The sequence below is a fragment of the Cricetulus griseus genome, chromosome 10, assembly GCF_003668045.3.
Source record: "Cricetulus griseus strain 17A/GY chromosome 10, alternate assembly CriGri-PICRH-1.0, whole genome shotgun sequence".
NCBI lineage: Eukaryota > Metazoa > Chordata > Mammalia > Rodentia > Cricetidae > Cricetulus > Cricetulus griseus.
This window is the reverse complement of record NC_048603.1, coordinates 12244753-12264229: the sequence shown is the minus strand read 5'-3', so window position 1 is coordinate 12264229 and position 19477 is coordinate 12244753. Positions and strand designations below refer to the sequence as shown.

The 19477-nt window shown below is 42.7% G+C and overlaps 1 protein-coding gene across 2 annotated transcripts in view; it reads right to left on the bottom strand.

The window, feature by feature from the left end:
* LOC103161301 (low-density lipoprotein receptor-related protein 12) overlaps window positions 1-19477 on the bottom strand; it is a 63713-nt gene that overhangs the window by 19205 nt on the left and 25031 nt on the right. Inside the window, exon 2 of one of the 2 annotated variants that reach the window (XM_027431465.2) lies at window positions 9747-9803. The exons of the other annotated variant lie outside the window; for it this stretch is intronic. Within the exon in view, the coding sequence (XP_027287266.1) occupies window positions 9747-9803 (57 nt within the window). The remainder of the gene's footprint in view (window positions 1-9746; window positions 9804-19477) is intronic. 2 annotated transcript variants of the gene reach the window in all.

Here is a 19477-nt window from a genome sequence, read left to right as displayed (position 1 = left end):
TATTAAAACCCTGCAGAAAAGGTACAAAAGACCACCGCTCATTCATGTAACTCCCTATATTAAAATGAACTACACAGCACTATCAAATAATTGCCATTTAAATTTTATTTCCTTTTAGATTCCTTACTTATAAGCCCTTAAGAATTCTAGAATTAATATTTTATCAGACTAGATGTTCTTCAGTGAAACTGTAAAATATTATTACATTATGATGATATTTAAAATTAAGCAGTGGCTAAAAACAAGTCATGTTAGCATACTTCTGTATACACCGCAGATTATTAACTCATGTGTGAGTGAGTCAGCTGCAGCTCAGACAGTAGCTGACTCCCCTCCTTTAAGGTCACAACTAAACCATCAGCTGTAAAAGGCAGTGTGCTGGCCTTCTGAGTGTCAGAATAGCTAGTTAGGTAATGCAAACACATGAAGGCAACCACGGAGGATGAGCTTGAAAGAATCAATTCTGACAATTAAAAAAATACTTAAAAACAATCAGATGTACACAATTCATTAATTAATATTTGAATAAAAAATAAATAACAAGAGAAGGAACATGACAACTCCCAGGTTTGATGGAGGAAAAGATTTACTGTCAATGTGTGGGAGAGTGTGGGCAGAGGCAGGGATATCTGGGAGAGTCCAGCGTGAACATGACCCTGGGGCATGCAGAGAGGGGGAGGGGTGGAGAGATGGGAGAGAGAGGGGACAAGGTACAGCAGCCAGGAAGCTCTAAGAGTAGAAGAAAGGGGCAGGTAACCAGAAAGGGTGCATTATCTAGGAAGGGCAGCCCAGCCGCTGGGCTGGAGACAGTTAGGGTAGGGGGCAGGGTGTGCCAGCCAGGAGGGCCTTGTAAACAGGTTAGAGACTGAGGGACACAGGGAGAAGCCGGTGGCCAGTGTCCACTTTGATATGTTAAATTGTCACCTTGGCCATTTGTGCCAGGTTTGAAATCTAACAATATTAACAAGGATTAAAGATCTTTGGAAGCAATACTCTTTTTCTCAGCTCTCATACGTTTGCTCCGCCTGATAAAAGATTTCATACCAAATGTGGAATAGATTCCAGATAAACTAACCTCATTTAGAGCATTCAACTATTGACATTAGAGGTGGGAACATAGAGCTCTCTTGTTGAATGGCGTGTACATACCAGTCCTAACATTAAAATAAAATGAAAAACAAAACAACAAACAAAAATACCCTTTCAGCTGTAAAAGGATTAAGGCCCCAAATCTGTTCTAATTAACAACCAGAATTTTAAAAGAAATGAGCATAGTTTTTGTCTAATTATAAAGAGAAGTCTTATTCTTTTTGTTTACAATATTACATCTTTAGGCCATGAATCAAAAGGAGAAGCAATTAATTCCTTTTTCTTTTCTTTTTTAAAGAAACAGAGTAGGGAAAGTAAAAGGTTGGACTTGATATAAATACCACAAGGAAAAAATATTAAGCAAGAAAAGATGATCACACCTAATACAAATGCTCACATATGCTGTGAACTGCTGTGTCAACTGGTGCAACCCCTTTTGATATAATAATTCTACTAGAATCTTATACTATGAGGACTTAGAAATAAAAACATAAGATATATGTAAAAATATTACCCAGTAATACACATATCTTTTGCATCATGCTCTACTCTAGGAGGAAATCAATGGACAAAGGTAGTGATGGGCTCCAAAACATTAATTGTAAGTCCCGGAGATGGGAATATTATGTATTACAGTAATGGACATAAACACAAATAAAAATAACAAGTAGTCTATAGGATTTTAAATGGAAAGGGCAGGAGCTAAGATCGGTGATAATTCAAGTGAAAATATAGTTTTTAAGGTATGCACAGTAAGGCACAGATGAAATAAATATAAGCGTTCCATATTTTGTGACAATGTGTCATGACAAATTCTCTCTTACAGTCTAAGAGACTGGAATTTTTGCTGGACCTCACTTAAGATGAGACTGCTAGCCTACTGTGTGCTCAGCCTGTTTGCTTGCCTTGGGAGTCCCCTCGAAATCAGCTTGCACAGCAAAGGCATAGCTGCAGTCTTAAATTTCGGAGCCTTCGGTGCCCCAGCCCAGTGTAATATATGTGTATCTTTGCTGAAAGCAGCAAATACAGAGGTTGAAAGGGATCTTCTAAGTGAGTATCCACCACAAATGCTGAAGGCAACATTTGGACCCTGGCTAATATATAACACGATTTTGCTATCTGGATCAGTTAAAGTAATTGAAGACTTATTTAACGCCATTGCAGATTTCTGTAAAGTGTTTCTCATTCCTTCCCCAGCTTTCTGTGTTGTTAAATAGATACAGAGGGGCCCTTTGTTAGGGACAGACACACAGAGAAAGACACATGGACAGATCCACAAACCTGTAGGCGGGCACAGGTTCAGCCTCGTACAGCAGTTAGAGAACCCAGAGAGGATAAAGTAGAGAATTCAAATTTGGACTTGTTCTTGGTTAACTGACCTCAAGGGGGAGTGTTTTTATTTCTTCTCTTAATGCAGTATAGTAGGAAGATAAGCATAATAGGTGATTTTCTTTCTTTTTTTAAAATTTGTTTATAGTTTATGTATGTATGAGTGCTCTGTATGTACACCTGCAGGCCAGAAGAGGGCACCAGATCTCATTATAGGTGGTTGAGAGCCACCAATGTGGTTGCTGGGAATTGAACTCAGGACCCCTGGAAGAGCAGCCAGTGTTCTTAACCCATGAGTCGTCTCTCCAGCCCACAGGTGATTTTCTTTATCTTAAAAAAAAAAAAAAAAGCCAAAACATAGCTTATTTACTCCATAGAATGGAGCCATGTTTTAGGCCAGGTTTACTAAAATAAGCCCTTTGTATGTGATAAACAAATGTATTTGATTTTTAAAGATGTACAGAATTTAAACCAAATTTTACTCTAACTTATGATATTGACCCGAATCAAACAACCAATACTTGATGATTCTTTTCTTACTTTTGGTTGCTTCTAAATCTAATTTTGGTCTTCAAAATTTCCATTCATTCATTAATTACAGTTTCATTAAACATTAGAAAAATGAAAAAGCAAAAAAAAAAGATAAAGAATAGTTCTAAAGTAAAAAAAACTATAAAAATAAGTTAATAGTTTTTTTCATATTCACATTCAGCAGACTTTATAATGTAATATTTCTTATGTCAACCTACAGTCAAAAAATAAGCAAGGGACAAACATTATATCTCCTGTAAGTTTTTTGAGGAAGAAAATGACAGGAACGAATAGTCTATTAGAAAAAAAGACTTACAAGCATGGGGACCAAAATCATATCAGCAATCATAAATTAACAATGCCCCCCAGAGTGGCCTGCGTGAGCAAAGCTGAGCAAGGCCTGCCACTCCCGCTCTGTAAAATCATGGATGTCAAGTCATTTACGATTCGCTAGCCATCACCTCTAGGCCTTTTTGTGCATTGATTGTCTGGCCTGGTGTGCTAGTGACTTACCACAGGAATTCTTAGGATAAGATTGCACCACAGGTGCAGTTTGCTCACCTTCTTCTAGTAAGTAGGATTCCTTGAGGCCCATGACCTACTCTGAGCGAGGGTTCGAGTTAACTGTAACTTGACAGGACCTATCATCACCTGGAGGTAGGCCTCTGGCAGTGCCTGTAGGGGGGTGATCTAGATTACATTAACTCATGTGAGGGAGGGGCCATCCCTGGGCAGAGGACCTCCGGCTGTAGAAGGTGGAGGGGGCCGGCAGAGTGCACATTCACCCTTCGCCAGGCCGCCCCAAGCTCCAGCTGCCATGGCTCTCTGCCATGACGGACTGACTGTACCTTGAACTGTGAGCGAAAAGAAGCACGTTCTCTCTCAATTCCCTTTTATCAGGGTATTTTATAAAGCAATGGGAAAGAAACTAAGGCGCGAGTTTACTGCCCTGGTTCTGGGCACAAGGTCCACATCGTCGCTTTAACATGTGCAGAAAAAGACAAAGTCGCTCCAAATAAGGTGAACCTGCACCCTGGTTTGCCTAGGACGATCCTGATCTTTCCTGTGGCAAAAATATTCTTTTAAAAGATTCATTTTCAAAGTGCACTGACTGGACAAATTAGAACCTAATTAGCAATCTTCAGTAGACTTTGCAGTGCAGACAGCTGGAGCAGGGGGGGCTGCAGGACCAAACGGAGTGGAAAGTCTTTGAGGTGAAGGCTGATCGCAGAGCAGGCAGCAACACAGCTTTGCTTCTTCCAGGGAAGACGTGCTGACATTAGAGACTGCTCGGGCGAGACGGCTCAGCCTGTGACCAGCACCGAAGGGACCTAATTCTACGGGATGCAAGGATTTCAGAAACCTGTACAGCATGCGTTTTGCTAACATCCAAATATGAAATCCAAAATTCTCTAAAGTCTGAATTTTTGTTGTTGTTGCTACTATTACAGAAGATTTGGAGCATTCTGAATTTCAGATTTTTAGATTAGAGATGTCGAATTAATAAAGCCTACATACATACTCCAGTCTCCAAACATTCTAAACCCGAAACACTTATCACAAAGTGTGCATTGCTCTCCTCATTGGCCAAAGCCTTTGAGACAACACCCGTTTATGCTCTCTAATGTTAATAGGGATGGCTCTTATTGCTAGTCTTCATAGAAGGATGATTCTTATAAGACTAACCTTCAGAAAAAAACATTCCACATTAATACGGCTTTGCTATCTTCTGGAATGGAGTATTTTATTGATACGTAAAGCTATGTGATTAAAATACACATTGTTATGGGATGACTTCTATTGTCCTTAAAATTCATCTATTAAAGTCCCAATGCCAGTACTTCAGTGGGGTGTCACTGTAATTACAGGGAGACTCTTGGATGAGGTAACTAAGTGGAAATGAGGTCACCGGGGTGGGATATTGTGATGTGCCTTCCAAAGTCATCAGAACAGACTCCAGGGCAGGATACAGTAAGATGGCATCTAAAAGCCACCGAGAGAACACAGAAGAAACCATCCCTGCCACATCTTGATTGTGGGCTGTTAGGCTCCAGGCTCACGAGAAAACACATTATGTTGTTTAGTCTGTGGTGCTTTGATACAGCAGTCCCCAGCAAACAATAAGAATGTGTACACATGTCTGAAATTCCTAAGTGGGGGCAGGCTTATGGAGAAAGTGGGACTCTGCTGATGCTTCTCCAAGAGGAGTTTACTGAGAGCAATGGCAATACTAGAGTCCATCAGCCCAGCCTCAAGCAAACAGACCAAGCAAGTAGTAGAATTCAGTCCCGATGCACTGATATGACATTCACAATTTGACATCAGATATGTCCAAATTTCTCTAGCTTTTCACACTCCACATTAATCTGTACAACTCAGCAAGGAGGACTAGGAGACTGACATCCTATAAAATCATACACGGTAACGAAAGTACACTCAGAGGCCAAAGCCAACCACACCACAGTGTCACAGAGCACAAACAGCTCACACGTGGCTTCAGATGCAACTGCAGCTCACCTTTTAGAAGCTACGGTTGCTGACTTTTGTAACAAAGGATAGTCACAACTGTCTGAAGACGACCGTTAAAACACTCCTATATGATTTTAGTTACATATCAATTATATTATTTTCATGTGTCAAATAAAACATTGCAGAAGACTGAATGCAGAAACAGATGTTGAGAACCCAGCCACTTTAAGTCCATCAATAAAGGCTTTACAATATTATAAAACAATAATGCTGTTGACACCATTGTCTTGAAAAATACATTTTAATAAAACTATGCTACAGACACAAGTTTGCAATAAAACTCACTCTTGCTATTTTATATTTTAAATTGGATTTATAAGTATCAGGAGTGATCAAACACATGGACTCTTACTGGGCACGGTACTGTGAACCGGCGATTCCAATGCCAGCCTCACAAGGCAGGGGCATTGGGATTTCAGGACAACTTGGGCTACACAGAAAGACTCTTTCTGTGGGTGGCACACATCAATAACCTCATAACCTCAGCGTCTGAAAGGTGGAGACAGGAAGATTAGTCACCTAGCCACAGCTGGTTGAAAGAAGTGTGGGCTACAGAGTCCCTATCTTAACTGCTCCATCTATCTCTCCCCCCCTCCCAACAACAGCAGCAATGACAGAGCTACCCCTCCCCCAACAGCAGCAATGACAGAGCTACCTCTCCCAACAACAGCAGCAATGACAGAGCTACCCCCCCCCAACAACAGCAGCAATGACAGAGCTAAAGGTGGAGCTCAGTGGGAGAACAAGCTCTCGCCTGCCATGCTCAAGGCTCTGGGTCTAACCCTTAGAACTGCTAACAAAACAAGGACCAATTCTTTTTTAAAAAATATATATTTTATCTATTTATTTTACAACCCACCCTCTGTTTCCCTTCCTTCCTCTCCTCACAGCCCCGTTTCATCTCCCCTCTGCACGCCCCATCCATTCCTCCTCCATTTCTATTCAGAAGACTCCAATCCTGCAAACCTCTTGCCATGAACTAAATTCACCCCCTTATTCATCTTCACGTGCTGAAGACTCAGTCCCAATATTTGAGGACACTATCACTTTAAACATCTTTTCCACATTTATCCATTTTGTGTACGGGGAGGGGCATGTGAGCCTAAGAGTCAGAGTGGGGCTCAGAGGAAAGACACAGGGAGCTGGCTTCCTCCCTGCACCCTGTGGGATCTGGGCACTGAACTTGGTGGTAAGGGCATTTACCCACTGAGCTGTGCGTGCCAGTGTGCTGGAGACAGTCTCAGATGAAGTGGGGGTGGCTTCTAACCCAATCGTGAGACAGGCCACTAAGGGTAGGCTAGGGGTTAACTTTGAAAAAGCTCAAACCAGGCAACTGTCCCGAGCTAGACATGGCAAGGGCCTCCTGAGGACAAGCGTGGTTGTCTCCATGGTTCCCGGGTGCACTGGGACTGAGGGTGATAACTGCTTTTGCCCCTGAAGGATGGCAGCCACACTGCTGTCATCAGCTCTGCCATTTTCACCAGGGCCATGGCAGCTGCTTCTTCCTCCCTGGTTCTTTGTGTTCTTTTGAGGCCGTCCCCACAGTCCAGGGGAAGCTGGATCAACAGATGATGACAGAGGGCGACTTACACCAACCACTAACACCTAAGGAGACCAACTATCGCCTCAGGAACTCCTGCAGTAGCCACGACACGGCTTTTCTTAAGACTTGGCTGTGACAGCTCCAATGATAGGTCCTTAAATGACCCTGCCTGTAGCTACTTCGGATGACCTTGCGCACAACCTCTGACCTCCTCACAGCAGGCCCACCCGGGGCACTGCACCTATTCATAACAGCCATGCATGTATGTCTGGTTACACAACAGCATGCTGTCACTCTCTCCAGAGTCTCTGTCCTGTGCACCCCTGGTGCTGCAGCCTTCACTCCAACACAGACTCATCCACAGTTTTATTATCTGTCTGTGGTCTTTTTCAAGGGAAAGCGGGGTGAGCTGGTTTTACCAAGAATCAACTCCCATGGCTGCCAGCCTCGGGAACAAGCAGAAGCAACAGTCCAAGACTCCAGGGAGCCACGGGACAGAATGCAGAGAGCTGAGACCACAGAGGAGAGGCCAGGCCCAGTCAACTGGAGGAGTTCCAGGACTATCTGCTGTCTAGCGGTTTCTTCCCTTGTTACAACATTCCATCCTGGAGGTAAGCTCCTTAAGACAGAAGGCGAACAACTCAAAACAGCTTCAGGAAGTTCCCGAAACTGACCAGATTCACTAGGCCCCTCCCTCTGAGAGGAAATAATAAGGATGGCTGAGAGGAGCTCTCAGACAAGCAAGCTCTCAGCTGAGCAAACTCTCAGAAGAGCCAATCTGCAAGGAAGACTGACTGCAGACCAGCTGCCTCAGAGAGACAGAAACAGACCAGTTGCTGGGAAGGGGTTTAGTCCAACTGAGGCGCCTGGAAAGGAAACCCTCCAACCCTCTGAGCTGCCTGTAGACTGCGCAGTGTGCTTCAGGATCCCAGCTTTTGTCAACTGTCACTCACGCTGGGGTGGCCTTTGGTGATGCAGCTGTTTGGAGTCATTTCTGCTCCTGTAAATAACCCCTCACTCATATCCCTGTAAGCAACCCCAACAAAACTCAATGGCTCACCAAGCTGGACTTTGGTCTGTCGTGGGCTCCCTCTCTTGGGGTGACTTGGGTAAACTCTGTGTGTTGTGACTACCCAGGAAAAGTCAGTCACAGAACACCACCAGGGACTTGTAACACTAAGAGTCGAGAGTCCCGATTGCCAAAGCTTGGAGTTACTGACACAAAAGGAATTACATGTAGTTTGTGTGTTCATGATTTTCATTGGAACAAAGCAGCGGAGGCCACTCCAGTTCTACAATAAGCGTCCTATAAGAAAAAACGAACTATAACAAGTGGAAAGGAAGAGAGACCCGTAGGAGGGGTTACACCAGGAATCAACCCTGCTAGAGCCTAACTTTGGACTTCAGCTTCTAGAACTTGGAGGAAACTGCTGTTACTTAAACCATCTGCTTAGCTTAACCTGCTATGGCAGGCTGAAAGAACCAACATTGGAAAGATGCTCTGAGGTAAGTTTTGAAAAACTTCTGAGTTTTGGTTGTAGAAATAAAAGTACTTGTAAACAACACTGTTTCCTGCTGTGAGCTGGGACTGTAATCAGAAGTCTCGTTTGTTATTAAAATGAGGGCAGGGGGACAGGATCGTCTTTAAAACTTGTAGCCCACTGTGGAAGGGAACCCACTGCCACAGGTTGTTCTCTGACCGCCTGCCTCATATGTGCACCCCTCATACGATAATAAATCAGATAAAACTAAAACATCTTTGCTTCTATTTCAGGTGTAAAATTGATGAACAATTAAGAGCCTATGGAAAAAAAAGTGAGGGATGAACAGAATAGTTTGATTTCGGGGAGACCAGGTGTGTCTGTTGAGCACAAAGTGAGCACACAGACTAGCCAGAGTGGATGGGTAGTCCACTAACTCCCTGAATTCAAAGTCAGAGACACAAAACCAACAACAAATTTATAATAGAAACTCAGTGGGCTGATAAATATTGCTGCGTCACTTTTAACTACCCAAATCTTACCAATAATAACACAGGGAAATGAAGAATTAGTACTAATTATTAGTAGTGAGAAACTATTTCCATACATGAAAAAATAAATTGTTTCTGATGTGCCGGTAACTACAGGTAATGGAGCAAACCCAGTGACGGGTGGGAAGCCACTCACAAGCCACAGCTGTGAGTGTAGTTGTGGCCTTTGGACACGAAGCTGTAGCTAAAGGTGGACACAGAACCTGCTTCTCTCAGGGACTTCTGAGTTCCACAGACCCAAGTATGCTAATGGAATGCTTCTAGTGACATACTGTGCACTCAAGAAAACAGGTTTTTGTAGAGTATCGCTCTAATCTAAAACATCTAATAAGACACTTCATTTCTAAGGCTGTAAATTCTAGAGATGACATTCAGAATTAATTTCACTTTACACAAGTTTGCATGGAGAGAAAATACCTAATCCTACTTGGGATGGCTTTTCTCTTGGTTTAACTTCCACATGAAAATAATTACACAGTCTGTTTGGGGGAAGTATAATCAACCCTCAGGCATGCAATATCACTTTATCTTATGAGAATTCCCGAATGTTCCAGTTCCTTCCCTCAGTATTACATGCGGCAAAAGCAGCAATAATTTTTATAGCCAAATATCACTTCATAAGGTACCAGGGGGTTTTCAGTATTTACCATATAAGTCATGCATGAAATTTAAACATTACAAAAGATGACTTACCAGCTGACACTCCTGAAATGTGCACGTTTTCAGAGAGTTCTGCAAGAGCACCATTTCCTAAAATTAAACATAATAAATAAACGGATTTCCAAGGTAAAACTCAGAAAAGTTTTGCATCCTTAAGATTAGACTACTACAGAATGACTTTCAACCATCAGAAACTAAGTTTTTATAATAATGTTCAAAAAAAGAGTGAGACAAAACAGTTTGGAAATTACAATACAGTGCAGTATAGAAGTCTCACAGCTACAGAGAGCTGATCAATACCAGAAGGAGCGGTCGGCTACAGATCAGCAGGAACTGAGCGTGACTGTAGAGAAGCAGGTGACTTAGAGACATCCTGTTCAGAGCCCATCCCCATCAGCCATGGTCACTGTGGGAGTACCCCAAGCATTCCACTTTAACAAAGGTCTCTCACTGTCTTGTACATCCTTCAACCTTTTCTCGTTGTTTCAGCAGTTGTAAGAGAAGGGACAATTATCTATGGAATATTCTGGAAGCCACTGATCTGTACACCTCCTTCCAAGGAGGCACACAAGCGTCTTGCCAGGTGCCACTGCCACCTGGTCAAAGTGTGACTTCGGAAAAGCACAAAGGTGTGTCTGCTCCCCTGTGTTAAAGTAAATGGAGTCCTTTCTCGTTGTTCATTTTGTAAAGACACTTTTACTTTTATTAAACATTATTTTCCATCAAATACCATCCTCCCAACACTGCTGCTTGTCTGGAGACAGATCCAGGGTCCTGTACTTTCAGGGCAAACGCTTGCTCCTCCTCTAAGCTACATCCCCAGTTCTTCCTTGAAGCTAGTTCAGTGAAAGAAAGTGAAAGCGGAAGTTGATTGTGCAGAAAACTGCAACATTGTAACTAACAACTTTCCTTTTTGGAATTCTTTCAGGTTGATTGTGTGTGTGGGGGGGGGGGGACTGCAACATTGTAACTAATAACTTTTCTTTTTGGAATTCTTTCAGGTTGATTGTGTGTGTGTGGGGGGGGGGGGACTGCAACACTGTAACAACTTTTCTTTTTGGAATTCTTTCCGGTTGCTTGTGGGGAAACTGCAACATTGTAACTAACAACTTGGCTTTTTGAGTACAACACTACACTTTCGTGATTAGGGACCACTGCCCAACATCCTCACCTCACTAAGAGGTGCTAGAAGGGAGTCTGCTTATTTGCCAAGCACGGTTTTGTTTTGTTTTTCAGTTCCTAGACCAGAAGGGCAGATGCTCCAACCACTGCCAATGAATAAATGAGAGGTGTCACGATTGCTAAGAAGGAACCATGGCATGGCATGTAACAAAATCGCGCTCAGCGGCCTACAGCTACATTGCACAAATGAAGGGACTGCTATAATCCCCTCAGTTAGAAACAATACTGTAGAAGGAGTGAAAGCAGGTGTGTAAGACATCAAACACACAGGCAAACCCGGCTGCGCTTATTTCAACCACTGTGCTAACAGCACAGAAGCACCATTAGTTTTTGCCCAGCAATGAAAATCATACAGATGACAGCGAGAGCCATCAGAACGATCCCCTCCTTTCTTTACCACTGACAACTTACTTAGTTAAAGGCAGAAGAAGCAAAACAAGAAACACATTCAGTGAGCAACCACCGCAGTTTGTCAAAGGGCAGTGGCCAAACCTTTGCACTACAAGTACTGAGTAGCCTGAGTGTGTGTGAAAGCTGAGCACAGAGTAACGTGTGTGTGTGTGTGTGTGTGTGTGTGTGTGTGTGTGTGTGTGTGTGTGTGTGAAAACTGAGCACAGAGTAACGTGTGTGTGTGTGTGTGTGTGTGTGTGTGTGAAAGCTGAGCACAGAGTAACGTGTGTGTGTGTGTGTGTGTGTGTGTGTGTGAAAGCTGAGCACAGAGTAACGTGTGTGTGTGTGTGTGTGTGTGTGAGAGAGAGAGAGAGAGAAAGCTGAGCACAGAGTAACCTTGGTTTGGCTTAGGCTTCTCACACAATGCACATCTACACATTACAGATGTGCTCTGATACGCCCAGAGGAGCATATGAAACTGTGGATTTTAATGTTAGACATATGTTACGTTAAATCCTTTTCCAGCACAGTAAATAAGAACAGGCTGAAAGAAGGAAAGTGGCATACTGTGGATTCTAGCCTACATGGCCAAACTAACACCAGCCCCACCACCTGGTATGAAGGTCAATATGTTACATATGTACATATGTACACTTATATAACTCTGATAGGTCTAGGAGTATGTAAAACCGTAAACTCCGGGGGCTGGAGAGATGGCTCAGAGGTTAAGAGCACCGACTGCTCTTCCAGAGGTCCTGAGTTTGGTTCCCAGCAACCACATGGTGGCTCACAACTATCTGTTATGAGATCTGGTGCCCTCTTAGGGTATGCAGATATACATGGAAACAGAATGTTGTATACATAATAAATAAAATCTTTAAAAAACCAAAAAAACTGTAAACTCCAGGAACAGGAGTTATTTAAACAAGGACTGAATCGTGTGTGTGTGTGTGTGTGTGTGTGTGTGTGTGTGTATGCACAGATTGCTTTAAAATGTTATCTATATTATATAAAAATGAAATACAAGTGAGTAAATATTGCTTATTCTTTATCATTCTAGGTGAATAGAAACATGGCAATGCTCAGTGTTGAAAAATATTAGTATTTCAGAAAAGCATCAGTGCTATAAAAACTGGTTACACCCTTGAATACCAAACCAGATACTGCTTCTTTTCCATATACTCACTCTTACTTCAACACAGTCCTCTTCAGAAGTAAAACAAACAAACAAAAATAACAATCTCTGCTAGAATTGAACACGTTGCTGTTATTACCTTGGATGTTTCTGACTTACATCAGCTGAACTGGATGATTTCATTTCAGTGTACCGCCATCAAAAATATTTTAACAGACACATCACTTAGACTTCCATGTTATCAGTAACAGCCCAAAGAAAACAGTTCTGGCCACTCCAACTTCAAGAAGTGAACACCACAGATACGAGGTGCACACAGCTACCTTCTTAACCATGGCAGCAGCTGTATAAATGGTCTCTACAGAACGCTACCCTCACTGGTAGCGAATATTGGAGAAAGAAAACAGTGTAGTAAACATTACTTTTTTAACTGTACCTAGCAGCCGGCTAGTTAAAATGCCAGTCAATGGAGTGGGAATACCTAAAAGGTTTTTAAGAAAAACTCTCACTGGCACTCAAAACAAGAAATTACTTCTTGTGGCATATTTTTGTTTCCAGTATCACTAATTCAATACTATGAGGGGTTAATGGTCCTCATTTCTTTAAATAAATACTAAGAAGGGTTCACGTTTCCCACCTTGAGAACGAGATACTGAGGATAAATGGTTCCCACTTCACTAACTAAACACTAAGAGGAGTTAAGAGTTCCACTTTATACAGGTCTGCAGTTCTGACAACCAACCAGGAGCAAAATTTTGTGAGGCCAAGTAAGCTCCAGTGTGGTGACTGCATGAATTCGGTATGGAGTCCTGGGGAATCCAACAGCTCTGTGGCATTTAGCCACTGACATCAGCTGGACTACTCGACAACCTGGGCTTGCTCACTTGCATAAAGTGCTGGCATCATAAATAATGCTTATACTTATGGTCTCTCCACCTGGTGGTTTCTTTCTGTTCTCTTTTCATTCTGAAGGGTTGGCAGATATGTGCCAGCTAACTCCTAAAGGCCTTGCAAGCATCCATTCAGTGAGTCCTTAACACCTCACAGTCAAAGCTGCTTATGGTCTAGTTTTTTTTTTTTTTTTTTTTCCCCACATCAAATAACTTGAGTAGAAACCAGAACACTAGCCATTAGTCTCTAAGATGTTTATATTTCTTGCTTTAAGGAAGAATTCAGATTCTGTAACAATTCCCATGGCATAAAGAACTGTGTATTTCTAACTTATAAACCCTGTTTATAGAAGCAGTGCTTAGCTCTTGGAGCTAAACCCATTTGAGGCAGCTACCCCAATCTAGAAAAAGCAGCCTTAACGACTGACAGCTAATAACAATAGCACACTCGGCTTCCCACAATTTCTTTTCCGATATATATTGAGAGCAGTGAGTTATCAGACTTACACACACACACACACACACACACACACACACACACACACACACACACACAGAGCAATATAGTATGTCTTTTACTATATTTAAAGGAAAAGTTAAAAGTCCTAGCCAGGCTCGCCAAGTTCTCCAGACTGGTTCTACCTAACGGACTGTAAATTTTCATCTCTGATTTATGCCCTCATTCTGCCTTTCATTTGCAATAATAATGGATTTGCTTTAGAAATGCATCAGCGGTCTTGCTGTCTTTACACCTCAGTCCTTATGCAGGTGGCTCTGATTCCCTGAGCTGGGTTAATCCACTCTGCAGTGGGCTTCTACAGTGTTTACTGCACTGCTGAAAATGGCTCACATTTGTGTTCACTGTGTAGTATTTTTAATTCTCCACTGCGTCCTCTTGGGATGCAGGAGGAGTTGGGGAAGAGAGCGGCCGTGGGCAGCAACGGGATGAAGCCGCATTCTGCTAGTTTTCAACCCTGGGGACTAGCACAGAACATGACATAATTGGGGATATTTAGTCTCTCTCTGCTCAAATAAAGAGTACTTGACATGTAAATAAGAGTTCTGCCAAGTCCTGGCTCTCAAGGGCTGGCAATCTCTTGAGAAAATTACCCAAAAATACATGAAATAAAAGCAAAGAATCCAAGTGTCCTACTCAAGGAGGGATCGTTAGGGACTTTCTGCCAAAAGTAAGACTTGGGGATGGTGTGCCCACTATCGTTTCCCATATGAGACAATTCAGTTGGAAAACCACAGACACTGAGAACTGCAAAAGAAATGTCGACTTGTATCTGTAGATTATGTAATAGCACGTCTATTTTAAAAAGGCAGGACAGTAAACAAAAATAACCATGGGAAAAACTGGTGAAGGATTGGGATTGGAAATGAACACACACCAGAGAGAGAGAGAGAGAGAGAGAGAGAGAGAGAGAGAGAGAGAGAGAGCGCAGAAAATATACAAAAGTAAGAAACCCACACACAGGACTCCTCCTACCAGTCACAAGTACTGGAATAGGCCAGCAAGTCTACGTTGAACAAAAAAGCTGGGGAAAAGGTGACTAAAACTCAGAAACTGAACATCAGTCTGTGATATAGGATGACAACTCCCCAGACAAAAGGGACAAACAAGGTGGGTGCTATTATTGCACAGGCTTTCCGCCTAGAGCGCCCCTGGATCTGGAACATTCCAGCAGAGTGGGGAGATCTTGTTAGGCCAAGGGAACAGAAACTGGGTTAGAGAAGTGGTAGTTGAGTGAACCCTGCAAACAAGTTACCCCCCCCCCCCACAAATGTGCATCAGGGTCCCAGGCTCAGACCTAAGTCTGCATGTGTGTAGCAGGTGAGTCTTCCCAAGGGACAGACAGATCAGAGCTGCTACAAGGCAGAAGTTAAGCACAGTTTTAGCTCGCCCAGCTGTAGAAGTTCTTTCAAGTGTGGAAAAGCTGTCAGGTGGAGCATTGCAGATGACCACCCGGGTATCTCCAGCAGGTGGAGAGGCCGCCCATATATCACCAGCAGCTGGAGCATGCACAGCGGCAGGAGGCCTAAGGGCACCGCTCCTATTCCCCTTGTGAAACACCCACTGGAACTCCCCCAATGGCTCAGGGTTGGGTAAGCGAGTGAGGCGTTTGCCACCAGCCTCAGGTTCTATCCCTGGAACCTACATGGTAGAAAGAGAGAAGGGACTCTTGCAGGTTGTCTTCTGAATGATAGCACATACACACACACACACACACACACACACACACACACACACACACACACCAAATAGATAAACTCATTATGTAATAAAATTACAATTACAGTGTTTTTTAAAAATTGCTGGCGGGAGTATAAAACTGCACAGCCATTTTAGGAAAGTTTCTTTTCATGATGGAAATGCACAGCCAAACACACATTTCCCCAGTGTGAGTGGGAACGGAAAGAAGCAGCCCATCAAGCTCCAGAAGGAAATGCAACAGCACTCAGAACCGTTTCATGAAACAGCAGCCAGCACCGAGTTCTCATTTAGGCCCTAAAGCTCTGCCTTCGCTGTGTGTCTGTCTGCTTCAAGTCTGAACAAGCCAGGAATCACTGCAGGGACATCTGTCAACCTGACCTGTCACCCACTCCAGGCTGCAGGCACCCTGGGTCCTCAGCGGCCCAGTGGGTGGGGCAGAAGCAGTCATGTCACAGAAACCAGACTGCTCCCTTGAGTCATGACTTGCTTAGATCACCTGTACAAGCGAAGCTCTGAAGGTCACCAGGCCCCGTCTTGGGTAGACAGCCAATTATGTCTCTTCAAGATGTAGTCTGGGCCCCTTCCCTGGTCCTCATTCTTCCTTCACTTAAGACTAAAGCTCATGTCAGTACCCCAAAGAAGTGCTGGGGTCACCGGACCCTCTACCCCTCCTCTTAGTACATCCTTTGTTTTCACCATTGCTCTTCTCTTTAGTTGGGGTACCGGCACGGGTAGCCCAGCCTTGCCTGCTGGGGCACCACAGTAGGACTTTAGCCATACAATCCCAGTTAAGGAAACACGTCACAAGAGAGACAGAAAACAGCCCAGTGGGTGGCGAGGGCAACTGACTTAGAATCGCAATCAAAGAACGGTTTGGGATGACGAAGCTTTTTGGATTTTAGGAAGTGCTAGGTGTGCATTTACTAACGTGAATTCACCAAAATGTAGGAGCACATTTTACTGCATGCAAATTTTACCTCAATAAAGTTAATTAAAGAGAGAGAGAGAGACTCGGCACTAATCCTGCTGGCCACACGCTGCTGTCTTCCTCAGACTTACAAAGCAGCTGCAGCAGTTCCAGACATCACACCGCCGCCGCCGCCCGCCGCCCGCCCCGCCCGCAGGAAGACAGAATGCCAGTCCCATCCTTCTGTTTACAGCTGTTGAAGCCACATGACCAGCTTTTCAGGAGAAAATGAATGGAATGAAGGTCCCAGGCTGAGGGGTGAGGTGTTAGCTTTTCTAAAGCACACCAGGGCATTATTAAGGAGAGGAAAGGGACAACTGGGTGGCTGGCAAAGCTGTGGCTGCAGCATTTTCCTTTCAGATAGAATCCGATCCTTAGATCCAGTTAGATAGTTGAAGCTCATTTTCAATTTGAACTTCCTCTATACAGATGAGCTCTGCTGTAGCTTCACGTACCAACTTTTTTTTTTTTTTTTTTTTGAGAAACGACATGGTCTACGTGAGTTAATGCCACAGTGACACAGTTGGGGAGCATGCTAGTGAGAAGTGACTTGAAGAGCATGGCCAGCCTTCTGCATTCTTTAGTGACACAACGGGCCTGAGCCCTGGCCATGGGAGTCAGAGAGAAAAGAGGCTTGGAGACACTGCCTGCCCCCCAGTAGGTGAACACACCCCCAAAGGAAAGCGATTTAAGCAAGCCTTTTCTTAGCAGAGCTGTGACATGGGACTTCCTACATAGACGAACGAACACACACCACAGAGACACTATCTAACTTGGTAGCCATTTGGGACATGTGGAGGGTATTGGTCATTTGAAATGAGGGCACTGTACTACAACAAATAAGTTAATTTGATTTAACTGTAATTAATTCAACTTTAGATTTAAAATAGCTCCTGTGGCCATGTAGTCTTGGTTCTAAATCCAATTCCAATTTTGGGGGAAAGGCAGAGGACAGGGAGCACCTTTAATTGCATTACTGAGAGACACTTGGCAAACTCCAGTGCGGAAACTGTAAAAATAGCTTCTTTAAAACATATTTGGTTGCTTACAAAAAACATTCAAAAGGCTGTGATTGAACTTAAAAACAGAGAACAACAAAAGCTTAAATGAATGCAAATGTGAACCTAGCTGGGTTCTTTAATGATAGCATTTATAGTCATTAAAAATGAAAGCACTTTGACTTTAAAGGTACATTCTAAAATATTAAAATCGGGATAGACGTGACCTCATGATAAAAGGACGGGAAAGGATATTCCAAGCAAATGGATCCAAGAAGCAAGCTGGTGTAGCCATTTTAATACCTGACAAAACAGACTTCAAACCAAAACTAATCAGAAACATATAGGGAAGGACATTTACAGACACATCAAAGAAAAAAAAAATCCACCCAAAGGGCACAGAAATTCTTGACATCTATGCATCAAACACAAGGGCATCCAAGGTAGTAAAAGAAACACTACTACATCTTAAATCACAATTGACCCTGACACACTAATAGTAGGAACTTCAATACTGCACTCTCAACAGTAGACAGGTAGGTCATCCAGACAAAAACTTAAAGAGAGAGAAATGCTGGAGTTAGCCTACATTATAAACCCAACACACCTAACAGTTATTTACAGAAGACTTCACCCAAACACAAAAGGATACACCTTCTTCTCAGCACCTCACGGAACTTTCTCCAAAGCTGACCACACTCAGACACAGAGCAAGTCTCAACAGACACAAAAAATGAAAACAACTCCCCACATCCGACTGGAGCACCAACAATAGGAGAAACAACAGAGCGACAGACTCATGGAAACTGGACCACTTCCCACTGGGTGAAAAATGGGTCAAGACAGAAATTAAGAAAAAAATTAAGGCTTCCTAAAAATCAAATGGAAATGGATATACAACAAATTCAAACTTATGGGGGACACCGGGCAGTGGTGGCGCACACCTTTAACCCCAACACTCAGGAGGCAGAGGCAGGCGGATCTTTATGAGTTCCAGGACAGCCTCGTCTACTAAGTGAGTTCCAGGCAGGGTTACAAAACAGAATAAACTTACGGGACACAATGAAGCTGGTTCTAACAGGCAAGTTCATAATATTAAGTGCCTACATAAAACACTGGAGAGATCGCATAGTAGTAAAATAACAGCACATCTGAAAGCTCTAGAACAACAACAACAAAAAATTCACACCCAAAAGGAGTAGACGGCAAGAAATAATAAAACTCAGGACTAAAATCAATAAAATGGAAACAAACAAACAAAATACAAAGTATCGATAAAACAAAGTGCTGTTTCTTTTAGAAAAAAATAAGATTGACAAACTTTAATTCAAATTAACTAAAAGGTGTTGAGAAAAGACACAAGTTAATAAAATCAGAGATGAAGAGGGAGGCATAACAACAGACACCAAGGAGATCAAGAGAATGTTAAGGACATACTTTAAAAACCTGTACTCTACCAAATTGGAAAATCTAAGAGAAATGAATAATTTTCTCAATAGGTACCACAGATAAGCAACTGAAACAGACCTATAAGTCCTAGTGAAATATAAGCAGTCATTAAAAGTTTCCTAACCTAAAAAAGGCCCAGAGTCAGATGGTTTTAGTCAGAATCCTACCAAACTTCCAAAGAAAAGTTAATGCCAACACTCCTCAAATTAGTCTAAAAAATAGAAGGAATATAGCCCAATTCGTTTTACAAGGCCACAGTTGCTCTGATACCCAAACCACATAAAGACCAAATGAAGAAAATTACAGACCAATTTCCCTTATGAATATAGATGCAAAAATTCTCAAAAAAATACTTGCAAACTGAATCCAAGGACACATAAAAAAAAGATCATTTACCAGAGATGCAGGGATAAATTGATAAATGCAGTCTACCATATAAACAGACTGAAAGACAAAACCACATAATCTTCTCAGTAGATGCAGAAAGGCCTTTGACAAAATTCAACATCCTTCATGATACTTTCGGTCTCCTAGA